The sequence below is a fragment of the Suricata suricatta genome, chromosome 4 (assembly GCF_006229205.1).
Source record: "Suricata suricatta isolate VVHF042 chromosome 4, meerkat_22Aug2017_6uvM2_HiC, whole genome shotgun sequence".
Taxonomy (NCBI): Eukaryota; Metazoa; Chordata; class Mammalia; order Carnivora; family Herpestidae; genus Suricata; species Suricata suricatta.
In genome coordinates, this window is record NC_043703.1 from 128,522,235 (window position 1) to 128,536,575 (window position 14,341).

Here is a 14,341-nt window from a genome sequence, read left to right on the forward strand (position 1 = left end):
CCAGCCCGAAGGCTGAAGATGCAGCACTAGAGTCAGGACTCTTCCTCTGTCAAAGAATACCCAAGGTTGGAGGCACTGGGTCCAGGCAGGTTGCCAAGAGCAAGAAGCAAGTCAGGGATTAAGTTCACAGAGCTGGGCCAGCCCTGTGGCTTGGGCATAAGGTACAGGATGGCTGGTGTCCATGCAGAGCCCAGGGTGTTGACCTACAGCTCCTTGAAGACTGTCTACCTGCAGCCCATGGTCAAGAATGGACCTAAATACCTACCATGTGGCTGAGCCATGGTGAGTGAGCTGGGAGGACATGCAGGGAGAAGGAAGGTTAGGAGGAAGGATCTCAAGGGTCTGGAGGGCTAGAAAGCCATCTTAGAGAGGAAGAGATTAACTTGAAAGAAAGAGGAAGGAGCCAAGACTGAATTATTCTGAGGTAGTGCTGCAGGCAAGAGCAAAGAGGCAGGACCAAATGAGATTTCATTCCAAAAGCAACTTGGCCCTCACCTACCAGAGCCTTCCCAGCTCACCTCCTCGGAGTAGCTTCCTAAGGACCCTCCCTGTTGCTTCACAGGCTCCCCCTGGGGTCACTTCCTCTCCTGGCCCAGTGGCTCTGATAGTGCAATCTCCATGGTGACTGTCCTTCTGGCTCTCAGCTTCCTCCTAATCCAGTTTTCTAAAAAGAAGGAACATCAGGGTTTGGGGAACAATAGGATTGTTCCTAATTTTCCTGCCATTCCCCTTCAGATGCCCCAGTCTGGGTCCCAGGGCACTTGCAAGAGTGATATCGAGGCCATCCTTGTCCTGGCTGTTCCACAGCTGATCCCAGCTTAGCTGATCAGAGAGCTCTGAGTTTGGTTTTATCATCAAAGAGTCCATTACCCTCCTCCATTCTTTTGTACAAAATTATATTTAGTTCTGCCAAAGAGATTTATGGATTGCTATAAATTTTCTTTGCTATCAGAACAAGATAAGGAATAGTAAAGGGGTCAAATAGAGGGCAGACATCAAAGTGGGCAAATAAAATTGTCTGAAATCACCTCTACCCTCTAAATTCCTCCTGGACTCTACCAGTATTTAGAACATTTGCCAGCATTTCTGGGGTGCTAGTGCTTTCTTATAGAACCCCACTTTGCAGCCAGTCAACATCAACCTGTGTCTACGTCACCTTCTGAAAAATAGGGCCATGTAGAAAGTATATTTGAGTGCAGAGGAATTACATATCAAAGAACCTAAGGGCACCTGAGTGGTTCCATTGGTTAAGTGTCCCTCTTGATTTCAGCTCAGGTCATGATCCTAGGGTCATGGGATTGAGCCCTGAGTTGGGCTTCGTGCTGAGCATGGAGCCTGCTTAAGATTCTGTCTCTCTCCCTCTCCTTCTTCGGCTCCCCTCATCTTGCATGCACACACAAGCATACAATCTCCCTCTCAAAAAAAATAAATAAAAATAAATAAATAAATAAATAAATAACAAATCAAAGAAACTAATAATGAAGAACCTTAAAAATAAGTCAGGAGCACCTGGGTGGCTCAGTCAGTTAGGTGTCCAACTTCAGCTCAGGTCTTGATCTCGCTGTTCCTGAGTTCAAGCCCCACATAGGGCTCTGTGTTGATAGCTCAGAGTCTGGAACCTGCTTTGGGTTCTGTGTCTCCCTCTATCTCTGTCCCTTCCCTGCTCATACTCTGTCTCTCTCAAAAATAAATAAACATTAAAAACAATGCTTTTAATAAAATAAAAAAGTAAGTAAGTCAGCAAAAGGTCATCGTTGGGCCATGTTGGAGTACATCTACCTCATGGCTTCTGTGTTATATTTCTGAGAAGGTTGCAAGGTTCTTGGTTTTTGGAAGAAACCACATATTCAAGGAACTGAAGTAGAGTTTTGAGGGATTGACAGGGGGGTTTAAGGTACCATAGGCTTTCCAGGAAGGCCAAGTTACATGGAAGCCTTTGGGGTCTGCTCCAGCACTTGATTCAGAAACATCTGCTCCCCTGGGAGAAAATTCGGTGGCCAAGGAGAGATGAAGATTAAAATCTCAGAATATAAGAGAGTGAGGTTAATGAATTTATTTCTAAGAGCAGTCTAGGGGCTAGTTCTCATGGGATGAGGTTCTACAGGGCAATTGTGACTAAATTGTAGCTTCAGGAGAACATGTGTCCTGGTGCTCTACCCACTGAACTGCAGAGCTCAAAAAGCAGTAAGGTCAGGTGATGGAAAGGGATGGGGTGAGGACAGTAGAAAGGGGAGTGTGGACCCACAGGGCTCCAGAGCCAAAGGACCCCTGGAGAATACCTAGGCCAGCACCAGCGAAGAGGTGGCCTAAAAGCCAAGAGTTACCTCCTCACTTCCAGCCCCAGTCATGGTAGACACAGATGCAGCCTCAGAATCCTTCTAAACACAGGGTACCAGGAAGCCCCTACCAAGGAAATAAGTGAGAAGGTGAAGCTAATTTACTATGTCTAATCTAACCTACCTCCTTATGAGACAGATGGGAAGATGTGACTCAGAGAAATTAGTTTGTCCCTCAGCTACAGCCTGGTTTGGATCTAGAGCGCTCTCTCTCTCTCTCTCTCTCTCTCTCTCTCTCTCTCTCTCTCTCAGAGGAAGGAACAGGAAGAGGAAAGAGAAGGCACGGGGCTTGAATTACCCACCAGCCCTCTTTCATCACTCTCCTATGCATGCACCTGTCCACCCCCGGTCCACCTGCTACCCTCACAGACTTCATGCCTTCCCTTCCTCTCATAGGCTCCAGTCGTTGGCCAAATGCTTCATCTGAGCTGAGGGGGCTGAGTCTGATAGCTGATTGTATTGCAATCTTTCTTCAAAGAAAGATCAGATTTTACCTTTGTGTATTTTCTGCATATTACTCTCTTTCCTTCTAGATGTACTAAAATTTCCTTGTTCAGACCCTGGGCCAAGTGAACTGAACCCACCTGTAGAATTCCAGTGTTTGGTCTAGCACCAATGGTGTTCATTTTTATGAAAACATTCACTTAGTTTTAAATAATGAACACCGATGACTCATTTCAAATAGGATTTATTCTGTAAGGGTTTCCATGATGTAACACCTTATAGATTGTGTCCATTGCACCAATCAATGTCCACCTGTATAGCATGGAACCCCGGTTCTGAGTTATGCTGATAACATCATAGTAATAGTAATAAGATACACAGGGCACTCTTATTTCCTCCCCCCCCCCCCCCCCCCCCATTTTGCACATGAAGAAACAAGCTTAGGTACATAAGTGGCTTGTCTAAGGACACTTAGAAAATTAGTTGTAGAAGCAGGATAAGGACTAAGGTCCTCTGATTCCTAGACCCTTCCTTCCAGAGGAAGGGCAGAAGCCCAGAAAGCCTGGTCTTCTTTGTTGAACCCCTAAGCTTGGCTCAACATGCTTATCTCAGCTCATGCCCAGTCTTGATTTAGTGGCTGACCTTGCTAATTTAGCATTCTTACAAACTGCTCTATCCCCCGTATTCAAAAAAGTGCCCAGGACATCATACTTACTCAATAAATCTTTATTGAATGCACAACTTGTCTTCAGGGAATCTCTAAACATAGAGGTGAGATTTAGTTGCCACAGTATTGACAACTCATAAGGTTCCATGGGACATACCTGTCCTTTCATCATTACTAGATGCACCCTGAAGAGTTCAAAGCATGTTGGACCTCGAGGGAATGTCAGGGGGAAAAGTTGGACAAGCAGTGGTATAGAGGGGATGGCCTTGGTAAGTTGGTTGACAGACTCACAAGCAGTCCCTGTGAGTCTTAGGAGAAAAAACAGTCACCAATGTGAAAGAGGCAGAGGCATTTGGGTAAAATGGTCATAACTGAACACAGTGGTTCTCAACCCAGGGTGATTTTGCCCCCTGGGGATATATGGCAATATCTGGACATATTTTTGGTTGTCATACTAGCATCTAGTGAGTAGAAACCAGGGATGCTGTTGGACATCCTGCAATGCCCAGGATGGCCCCCACACAAAAATTATCTGGGCCCAATAGTCAATAGTGCTGAAGTTCAGAAACCCTGTAAACACCACTAAGAAATGGGAATGACCCTCATCATTCCAACTGGGGCATTTGAGAGTAAAATAGACATTATTAATAAATACTCTGAGTGGTAATGACAGTGGTCATTACCTGGACAGATGTGGGCAAACCAAGATGAATTGCCTAGAATCCTTGGGCGAGGGAGAGTCTGACCTGGGCCTGTGGGACATGAGAGAAGTGGGAGAAACTCACCCAGTCAGATGGGGCCTCCACAATGGGAAGGTTCTGCTTCCTAATGTAGAAGAGAAGAAGAGCCAGGTCTCTAGAGCTGCCTCAGACAAGGGCATTACTCACAGATTATAAAGAGAGAGCTTGATGTGTGTTTTTCTGAAAGTGTGCTGTTGTTGTTGTTGTTGTTGTTGTCTTTCTTCCAGGAATGGAATTGACAGATATGTGGTTCATGTTCATGTGTTAACACCAAATATCCCTCAGCTTCTGTCTCCTTTCTAGGTCAGGGATAGCCTATAGGTTTTGTGTCCTTTACAACTCTGATAGGCTGTATCGACCTGTAGGTTGGGGAGTAGGAACCACCCTCTCTCGCCCATTGGAAAACAGTGCAATGATTAATTAGCAACGTCTGCCACATGTCCAAAAATGTATGGTGAAAAGTAGTAGCCAAAAAGCCTTTGCCATCCCTTGTAGGACCTTGTTCTTGATCTTCAAAGCTGGAGCTGAAAGAGCGTGAGCTCTGAGTCCAGTGGCCTCTAAATTATTACTTAGGCCAGCTACACCCACTGCTATGCTGAACGCTAGGGGGATAACAAAGACCCAGAAGAGATAGCCCCCACCCTCTCTCCAAAACCATGACATTGTTATGGGTGAATAAGAATCACACAAATAAAATCATTGGAAGATGGGCCACAATACAAGACTGCAATAACAAGTGCTCCCTTCACGGTGGAGCCGATGTCCTGTAGGACAGACAGATGGAGATGCTTGAGCTCAGAGGAAGAAGGAGGGGGAGTGGGTTTGGAGACTGGCTTTGGAGAGAGGGGCCATGGTATGAGGATAGACTTGCTGAGCCTCGGGGAAGCAAGACAGAAAGTGCAAAGGCCCACAAGGGCCTAACTAATGATTCCTTGCTGTATTTTTCCAGGAAGAGAGATGGTGGGGCCCACGCTGCCCGGATACCCACCCCACATCCCCACCAGCGGACAGGGCAGCTATGCCTCTTCTGCCATCGCAGGCATGGTGGCAGGTAAGGGGAACGGCTGGGCAGGAGGGGAGTACTGCAAACAAGAAGGGTTGGCCAAAGGTGGAGCAAGAGGGGACAAGAGGTAGGGTGTGTCCCATGCATAGATTTCCCAAAAGGCATTGAAGGACCCACCAAAGGGCACATCTTCTTGTCAATGCTTGGAGTAAAGATTTCGCTGTGGTCCTGGCTCCTAACTCTCCCCAGCTCAGCTTCCTTCTTCCCATCTGCTCCCAGATTCCCGGTGATGGAATGGGCAGGGCTGAGACTGACCAGTGTTCAAACCCAAACTCTGCCACTTCTTCCATTGACTCAGTGAGGCTTGATGGAGAGTGCTCTAGGGATCTGCAGGGCAGTGTGAGCTAAACACAAGCCTGGCCCTTAAGCAACCCATTGTCTCCCAGTTTTTTCACTCTGATGAATCTGTACACACTTTCTGTAAAATCCAACTATGAATGGTGTCAGTGATGATGATGTAGATGGTTGAAATATACCTTCCTTCACACCCCACACTCACTCAACCCTGCATGGGCAGGACCCATGTTCTAGGTACTCCAAAAGTACTAAAGGGAGATGAGCCGAGAGGATTTCTCCATCCTCGTCGGCGCTGTCCTGGAATACTGCATGCCGGTCATTTGGGTTTCTTTATCCACCAGTGTGGTCATCACCCAACAGTGACCCAGGGTGTCAAGGTTTAGACAAGTGAGGAGAACAGGGAGAGTTTCTTTGGGCGTGTCTCACTCACTCTTTTAAAAGCCATATAAGAAGGACCCAAGGGAGGACAGGGCAGAATCATGTCCTATCTACTGCTCCAAGAGGCCCCAGGATATGGAGCTTTGGAACGAGCTCTGAATCAGGGCATGACCCCCATGACCCCAGAGACTTAGCACATTCACCCAAGCTGCTTCCTTCCCTCCCTGGCAGGGTTTGTTCTTTGCCAGCCGCCCACTCTGGGTGCCCTGTGCTGAAGCAGGTGGGCTGGGCTCTCCAGGGCAGAGGGAGGGGAGGGAAAAGAGAGGGAGGCAGGAGGCTCTGTGCTCCCTGGGAACCTGCTGAGCTGGCACTTGTTGCTGCCTGGTTACCGTGGCGATGTGCTTAATGCAGCGTTGAAAATACAGAATACTGACTCCTCTCTCCCTCCTGGCCCTGGACTCCCTCCCTCCCTCCCTTCCTCTTCTGGAGCGTGAAATGAGATTGGTCAAGATAAAAAAGGAAAAGATTCGGTTATTTTTTTAAGAGTGTGGATAATGGGGCCTCTCAATCAAAATCCCAGGCTCCAGTCGGCTCCCCCATCCCCCTTCCAACCTCTCCACCTTTCCCTGCCGCCTGCTTAGAGGAGGAGGAGGAAACAGAAAGCACAAGCCTTTTCTCTTAATTATGAATCATTCCCCAGGGCCAGACCCAGGGCAAGGGGGTCCTGGGGCCCAGAGTATGACCAGTGAGGTAGCTGAAAGGTTTGGGCCTCTCATCAAAGGCCCCCAGGTGTTTCCAGAAGGATCCCATCCTGAGTGAGTGTTGTGGAAAAAAAAAATAGCACAACCACAACATCAACTGCAAGTGAACTGCAAATGGGGTGGGCCTTGTCTTGCACAGTGCACGACAAGTCATATGTAAATCAGGTTTCAGAAAATGCAATGCTATTTAAATGTATCATCTGGTTCCTAGGAACTCCATGGTACAAATGAATTCTTAAGGAATTTTTTTTGTACAGAAATTATTTGTCCATCTCTTACCAGTAACCGCAATCTCCCAGTTGACTAAACGGTGATTCCTTCCATTAAAATTAATAAAACTTCACTGAGTGTCGACTGTGTGCTAGATGCATGATACATGTTTAAAGGAAGGCATGCCAAGGGCATTCTTCAATCATTTGTGGAAGGAAGGAAAAGATCACTTATTATGTACTTCCTGTGTACCTGGCCATTCACAGATATAACTTACTTGTTGAATCCTCACTGGAAAATTAGGAAGCTGGTATCATTCTAGTTTAATATAGATGAGGAAATGAGCTTAGAAAAGCAAGGAAGTGTCCTCAGGGTCTTAATTAATTATACCATGTGGCTGAGTTGTTCAAACCCAGGTCTTCTGATTTCAAATCTAGGGTTCTTTCTACTATATCACACTGCCTCCCCCAATACTAGAAATAACAACACAAGTTATGGGAAAGTGACACAAGAACAGGACCAGGACGCAGACTTCTCCTGTCCACTCATCTGTTTTGCCTTCGCATAGTTGTTGTTATTGTTTTTCCTGCCCCATTAACAGGGTTGATGACCCTCACACCAGTTCTAGAGTTGAACTGACAACTCGAGATAGATGGGTCCATCCATCCATCTGCCCACCTTTCCATCCATGCATATTTATACACATTTTTCCATGCATCCATCACCCATCTTTCCATTTTTTCCTTCCATTGGTCATTCCTTCTATTCATTCATCTATCCTTTCTTACATCCATCCTTTCATTGATCCATCTATCCTTCCGCCCATCCATCCACCCATCCATCCAGCCAGCCATCGATATATCCTCTATACATCCATCCTTTCAAGTCTGTCTTTCCATCGTCCATCATCCAGTTTCCAGCCTTTCAACCATTCTTACATCCTCCCATCCATTCACCACTTTTTTACTTAACAAATACTGCTTGAATATCTATGGTACGGAATGCTGGGGCTATAGCAGTGAACAAGGCAGGTCCCTCTATTCACCTACAACCTAATCATGAAGAAAAAAGTACAGTAAACATGTCAACAAATGAGTAAACAATATTATTTCAGAGAGTGGCAAGTGCTGTGAAGACAGTCAAGTAGGATGATGTAATAAAGAGCCACAGGAAAAAGAGATAACTACTTTAGATTGGGCCAAACAGAGAAGACCTCTTTGAGATGGTGTTCAAAGTGATCAGCCAAGTGATAAACTAGAGCAAACCATCCCTAGCCCAAAAGAACAGCAAGTGCAAAGGCCCCAAGGCAGGAACTAGTTTAGCATGATCACACATAAAAAGGGATTGATGAGTATATGCAAGAACAATGAGTAAATGGGGAAGGCACTACAAAAGGAGGGGATATTGGTAGTGGCTGGTTCGAATTTTAAGAAGACTGCTGGGAAAACAGACTAAACAGAGGAAGCACAGAGACCAGTTAGGGGAGGGACAATCACAGTAGTTCTTGCAAGAGCTTGGTGGCTTGGGCTGGGGGTGGGGGGTGGGGCACAAGTAGCAGTGAGGGAGGAGAAAAGAGACACTGAAGATATTTTAGTTGTACAGCCAGCAACAGTTGGTGTATTGGCTGTAGGGGTTCCAAAACCAAGAAAACAACAGTGACTCCTAGGCTCGAAGCTTGGGAAAATGCATGCATGATGGTGGTGGTAGCAGGTGTAAATATGGGAGACTAGGAAAGGAAGAGGTAGAATGTGTGGCAGGTGGAAATCAAGGTTCTATTGGGCCATAATAGGATTGAGACACCTCCAAATACCCAGTTTAATAAGTCAGTAGACACATAATATATGTCTGAAGTCAGGAAAGAATTCTGGCTAGGACATAAATTTCAGCCATTGTACCAAGTTATTATTTAATGCCAAGAGATTAGACAAGATCACTAGAAAGCAAATGTGGATGGAAAATCACAGAAGGCTCACAGACCAAGCCTTCAGCATTTAGAGCTTGAGCAGAGAAGATACCAGCAAGGAGAGTGAGTGGGAGGGAACAGTGGACCTGGTAGCAAAGGCATCACAAAACCCAAAGGTATAGAGGGAGCGATGACCTGAGTCAAAGTTGGCTAGGAGGTTGGGGGGTGGGGTGGGCATAGAAGTGACCATTGGAATGATCAGGGTGGAGGTTGTGGGGATTTTAAGGGATCAGCACTGGCCTGATTGGAGGGGAATCAGGAGGTGAGGGCAGAGACCAGGGAGCACAGAAAGGGGCTGGTAGCCGGATGTAGGGCAGGAAGAGAATTTTTTAAAAGAGAAGATGGCAGCCCATGTTTGCTGGCTGGAGGAAGTGGTAACTTAGAAAGGGAGAGATTGATGAAGCAGGAAAAAAGGCATAGATTGTAAGGGGGAAATCCTTGGAAAGATGAGAGGGGTGGGATGTGGAACAAAGGGGATGGGTTGGCCTTTCAGGGATGCGGAGACATTTTGTCCCCCGGGGCTGCAGGCAGTTTGACCCAGCTGGTGGTGGGAAGATGCTATACCCAAGTGCATTCCACCTCCTGTGCCCCAAGCCCTACGCCAGCTTCCGTGTGACCAAAGCACATAGATACTTGGTTAATGTGTGTTCAATAGATGAGTAAGTGTGTGAGTGAGTGAATGCATGAATAAATGACAAAATGAGAGAGGAAACACTGTAGTTTCCACCTCTCTTCTTGTCCTGGGGAGCCAGTAGTGTTTGGTCCTGGGCAGGGTGCCAGGGGCGGGTTAGAGGCTCTGGCCCTATAGCCCATGTAGAATCAGCTTCCTCCTAGGGTGCTCTGAAACCAGGCAGATTAGGGTACAACAGCAGTTAATGGGGAACTGGATACAAGAAAGAGCACTGGGTGGGGTAGAAGCTAGGGGGCATGGTTCTAATGCAATCTCTAACTGAACAGGAGATCTGGGGTAAATGTCTTTCCCTCTCTGGGGAACAGTTTCTTCATTCATGATCCTCAGTTGAGCTTTATTCTAGCACTTAATGGAAAATAGTGAAAGCTAGCAATTCTTAAGTGCTTTTTATATACCATGTGTGGGGCTAAACATTCAATGTATATTATCTGATTTAATCCTCCCTAAAACCCCACAAGATAGAGACTATAATTCGTCCCATTTTACAGATGAGGACGACGAGGCTCAGAGAAGTTAAGTGATTTACCCAAGGTTATACAGCTCGGAAGTGGGGAGTAGAGAGAGATTTGACTCCAGGCAGGCCAGCTCGAGAGCCAGGCAGTTTCAGGCTTTCCTTCCAGAGTCCGTGAAGGAGATCAGAAGCTCTAGAAGGCACTTAGCTCCCAATAGCAGATGAGGTTCTGAAACCAGGTGCAGATATTCATGGGATGGCAGGGTTGGCAGGAACCGGGCTTTATAGAGGGAACTGTCTCAGAAGCACATAGAGGGATTATCTGAAGTTCAGAGTTAGGAGCCCTAAGGTCAAGTTCTGCTCTGCCATTTGATTTGAGGCGAACTGTTAATCCTGCTGCACTCCAATTTCCTCTTCTATAAATTGGCCGTATTCATGGGTGGTGCATAGGATGCTGGTGAGAATAAAGGGGCAGAGTGCGTGGGAATGTGTTTTGCAGACTTGAAGCTCCCCACCAAGTCCCCGTGGTAATGGTGTGGTCTGCTTGGGTTTGTTGCCATTATTTAAGGGAATCCTTATGTCATTCCTTTGGTAAATTATTCCTTTTTGGCAAAGTCAAGAATCCACTCACAGAAGGAGGTGATCTGATGTGCTAAGTTGGAAGTCAGGCACTGGTTTGCTTCAAGTGGCAGGCTTAGGATGGGACCCCCCACGTCCTCAGAGCAAGTCCAGGACGCAGATTCCGCAAGAGAGTGATGCCTTGCAGGGCTCCTCCCTGGGCCTGGGCCCCTTCCTCTCATCCTCAGCCCCGTCCCCACCACCACGGCCTCACACACACCCGTCCCTAACAAACTCAGACCTGTGGAGGCTAAAAAGTTTGCACGTGCTTCATTCTTTCTACGGCTGCTTCGGTGACCCCGCTCACTCCCTTCGGCCCCTCCTGGAAAGGCCTTCTGCTGCAGGTCCAGGCAGCAGAAAAAGTGGTAGGATCTGGGTGCCGGAGTCACAGCTCCCAGACATCACCAAACCCTTCAGCTGCGTGAGCTTCTCCAGGTCTCCATGCTTCTCTTCTTTACCTGGAAAATGGGCACAATAATATCACCTCCCTCCTAGGCTACCTGGTCAGGGCAGCACCTCTGGTACCTGTCCAAAGTGATGCAGGCTGAGGGGCCCCCAAGACTGGATCGAGGGGCCTCTGAGCACACATGGTCCCTGCCCTGGCTCTCCATGTCCCCCAGGGCTGGCACAGTGCCAGCCCTGAAGACTCTTCCCCACCCCCAAGCCTGTATGTCCACCTCACAGGCCTCTCACCTGTGTGCCTCCAACAGGAAGTGAATACTCTGGCAATGCCTACGGCCACACCCCCTACTCCTCCTACGGCGAGGCCTGGCGCTTCCCCAACTCCAGCTTGCTGAGTAAGTCCCTCCGGGTCGCCCAGGCCCTCTGCTGTGTGGGGCAGGGTTGGGGTACAAGACTGGGCCAAAAGTCCGTCTGAAAGGCAGCCTGGAGGCCCAGGTTAGATGGAGGGCCTGGGGGAGACAGGGAGACTTGTCAGTCCAAGCAAGTAGAAGGAAGGCCAAGTACCTGGGTGTTTGGAGGGAGAGCATACAAGCAAGAGACTTCTTGGCATCTTTCTCCCTCCTACTACCTGAGGACATGTCTCTGAAATCTTTGTTCCATGTAAGATTCAGGGCTCAGGCCTTAGAAGGGCAGAGGTGGACTCCAGAGAAGTCTACAAGTGGACTTTCTGCCTTCAGGGGCTCATAGCACAGCAGCAGGGACACTGAGGCAAGGACGCCCTACAGGAGTGCAAATAAGGCCGTCCTGTGGCACACATTAACCATCTAAGTGGTGCACAGGTACCCATTATCCAGCACCAGAACCCTTACACAGGGACCCTTTGTTCACTGCCTTGCCGATACTTGGCCTGAGATGTGGACAGCCTTCAGGATGGAGGTCCAGAGAGTGAGCTCTAGGCTCCTCTCCACCCCTCTCTTGCTCTTGGGCCATGGCCTGGGTAAGGAAGCTTTTAAGGAAACCAAGCCCTATAAATGGGGAACTTGAAGAATTCTTCTCGAGTTTCCCTGAGTGATGACCTTGAGGGTCTCCAAGCAAAGCTGAGCCCATGAGGAGCAGTGGAGCAAGTATGGCCCACCCCGTGGGCACTATCATAGGCCTGGAAGGACCATCCCTTCCCCAAGAACTCCTTTTCCTCCCATCGCCTCTGGTGTTCCAAAAATGACTGGAAGGGTGGCTAAGCTGGGCTCTGTTTGCAACATGGGCTCAACTCCAAGTCATCTTTCTGTTCAATTCAGCCAGAAAGGATGAGGGTGCTGAGATGGGCCAAGGGCAGGGCAACCTCCCTGCCAAGCCTTCCTGGGCTGCACACCCTGTAGGTGTATGGAACCTCCCTGTGGAGGCCCCCAAACGTACATCCCCCTTGGCCAGTCAGGATTCTAGTCCTTCTGGGCCCTAAGTAGAAGATTCTCTGGCCTCACACTGTTTGCGCAAGGTTAGGGAAGGTGCCAGTGATCCCCAGGTGTGGTTGGTTCTTCAAAATTCCAGATGTAACTGCTCTCAGTTGCTCTCTCCCTGAAAGGAGAGTGTTGAAGGTCAAAGCCATCATGGGGGGAGGGGCAAGAAGCCAACAGTTCTCATTCTGGCCAGAAACCCAAAGGTGAGGCCAGAGAAGGAGGAAATAGGCCCAGAGAGGAGTTAATCTTTGATGATCAGATAGGCCAGAGGGGTAGATGATTAACTTGTGTTGTCTTCAAGGTTAGCGGATGCAGGGGAAGGTTCTGGTGCCATTTCCCCCTCTGACCAGCAGTGTTGTTGTTGTTGTTGTTTTTAAAACACGTCCAGGTTCCCCATATTATTACAGTTCCACATCGAGGCCAAGTGCGCCGCCCACCACCGCGGCCTTTGACCATCTGTAGTTGCCATGGGAACAGTGGGAGCAACTCAGCAACAGGAGGACTTGGCCTGGGACAGGCCCCAGAGAGTCACACAAAGGAATCTTTATTTATTACATGAAAAATAACCACAAGTCCAGCATTGCGACTCACTCCCTGTGTGGTTGACTTATTGAACCATGAAAAACAGGATGACTTTGGAGAAAGCCAAACTGTCCTCCAAGACTCCACAGTGAGGGGCAGGAGTCCCAGGGAGAGAGAACGGTCCCATTCCGAAGGAGACAAAATTGGAGGAGAATGTGGAGAGAAGAGGGGGTGGCCGAGGAGCTTGAGAGGTGCGGCTCATGGCCCACAACTGGCTGAGGGCTGCACAAAGGCACCTATGGTTCCATCACCAACGCGCTGTGGTGGTCCTGGACTGTAAGCAGTTCTGTCCAGCCCACACGCCACAGCCAGGGGCGGAGGCTGTCCCCCACAGCCTCACTGAGAGTCACCTGCATCCCGCCCAACAGCCGAGGTTCTGGAGGTCCACCTTCGTCACTGGGCTTACTTGCCTCTTCTGCGCCTCCCTCTCCGCAGCGGGCTGAGGGCCCAGTGGAATCAACCAGAAGCTCCACCTGGTGGTCAAGGGCCCGTCTTTTGCCTGCTGCTGAGAATGCGGGAGCACACCCTGGGGTTCTCCTGCAAAACCCCTTGGATCATTCCTTGTCATCCAGCCCGGCCTATCACAGCTTGAGACAGACATTCCTGGAGGGCCCCCATCCTGGGGAATGAGCTGCGGCCCTGCCCAACCCAGAATGAGGCAGAATTGCCGGGCGCTTCCCTCTCCGACAGTCCCTGCCAAGCCAGGTATGCAGCCTGCAGCCCAAGCCCACAGCAACGGAAAAGACCCTGAGGCGACCCCCAAGCCAACAATGGAGGTTCCTCTTCTGCCCCCCCACCCCCACAAGCCCTTGTCCCCAAAGCCTGACTGTAAATACTGTAAATGAAGCTCTGTTTGGGTCAAGCTTCCCTCATTCCACCCCTGGACTTTGGCCTCTCAGTGAATTGTCTCCCTGCCATGTTGGGCTTTCTCTCCTTGATGCTTCTTTCTTTTTTTAAAGACAACCCACCATGACCCCATAACGCAATAAACCATTACTCTTCGTCTCAGGCTTTGGGGTTGGCTGGGGAAGGAAGCACCCTGGGTCTGGGCTTTCTCCAGAGAACCTCAGAGCCCTGAGGACAATGAGCTCATTTTGGGGTGGGGGGTGGGGGGGTTGAAGGACCGTCTGATGCCCGGGAGCCCAGACTTGGCATTCTGTTAATAGATGTTTAACACCGGGAAGCCACTTATCCTAAGCTTTGATTTCCACTGTGAATGAATGTGAGGATAAAATGAGCACGTGGCACGGTGCCGGGCCAACTGTAGACTCCCCACAAGTAGTG

At 48.9% G+C, this 14,341-nt stretch overlaps 1 protein-coding gene across 4 annotated transcripts in view; it reads left to right on the forward strand.

Moving 5' to 3' along the window:
- PAX8 (paired box 8) overlaps window positions 1–14,066 on the forward strand; it is a 56,795-nt gene extending 42,729 nt beyond the window's left edge. For 2 of the 4 annotated variants that reach the window (XM_029936294.1, XM_029936297.1), the window contains 3 exons: window positions 5,137–5,238; window positions 11,330–11,416; window positions 12,864–13,026. In XM_029936294.1, the coding sequence (XP_029792154.1) occupies window positions 5,137–5,238; window positions 11,330–11,416; window positions 12,864–12,937 (263 nt within the window). In that variant the 3' untranslated portion in view covers window positions 12,938–13,026. Of the gene's footprint in view, window positions 1–5,136; window positions 5,239–11,329; window positions 11,417–12,863; window positions 13,027–13,492 lie in introns of those variants that run through there. The other 2 variants (XM_029936295.1, XM_029936296.1) reach the window with 2 other exon arrangements.
- The last annotated feature ends 275 nt before the right edge of the window (window positions 14,067–14,341 follow it).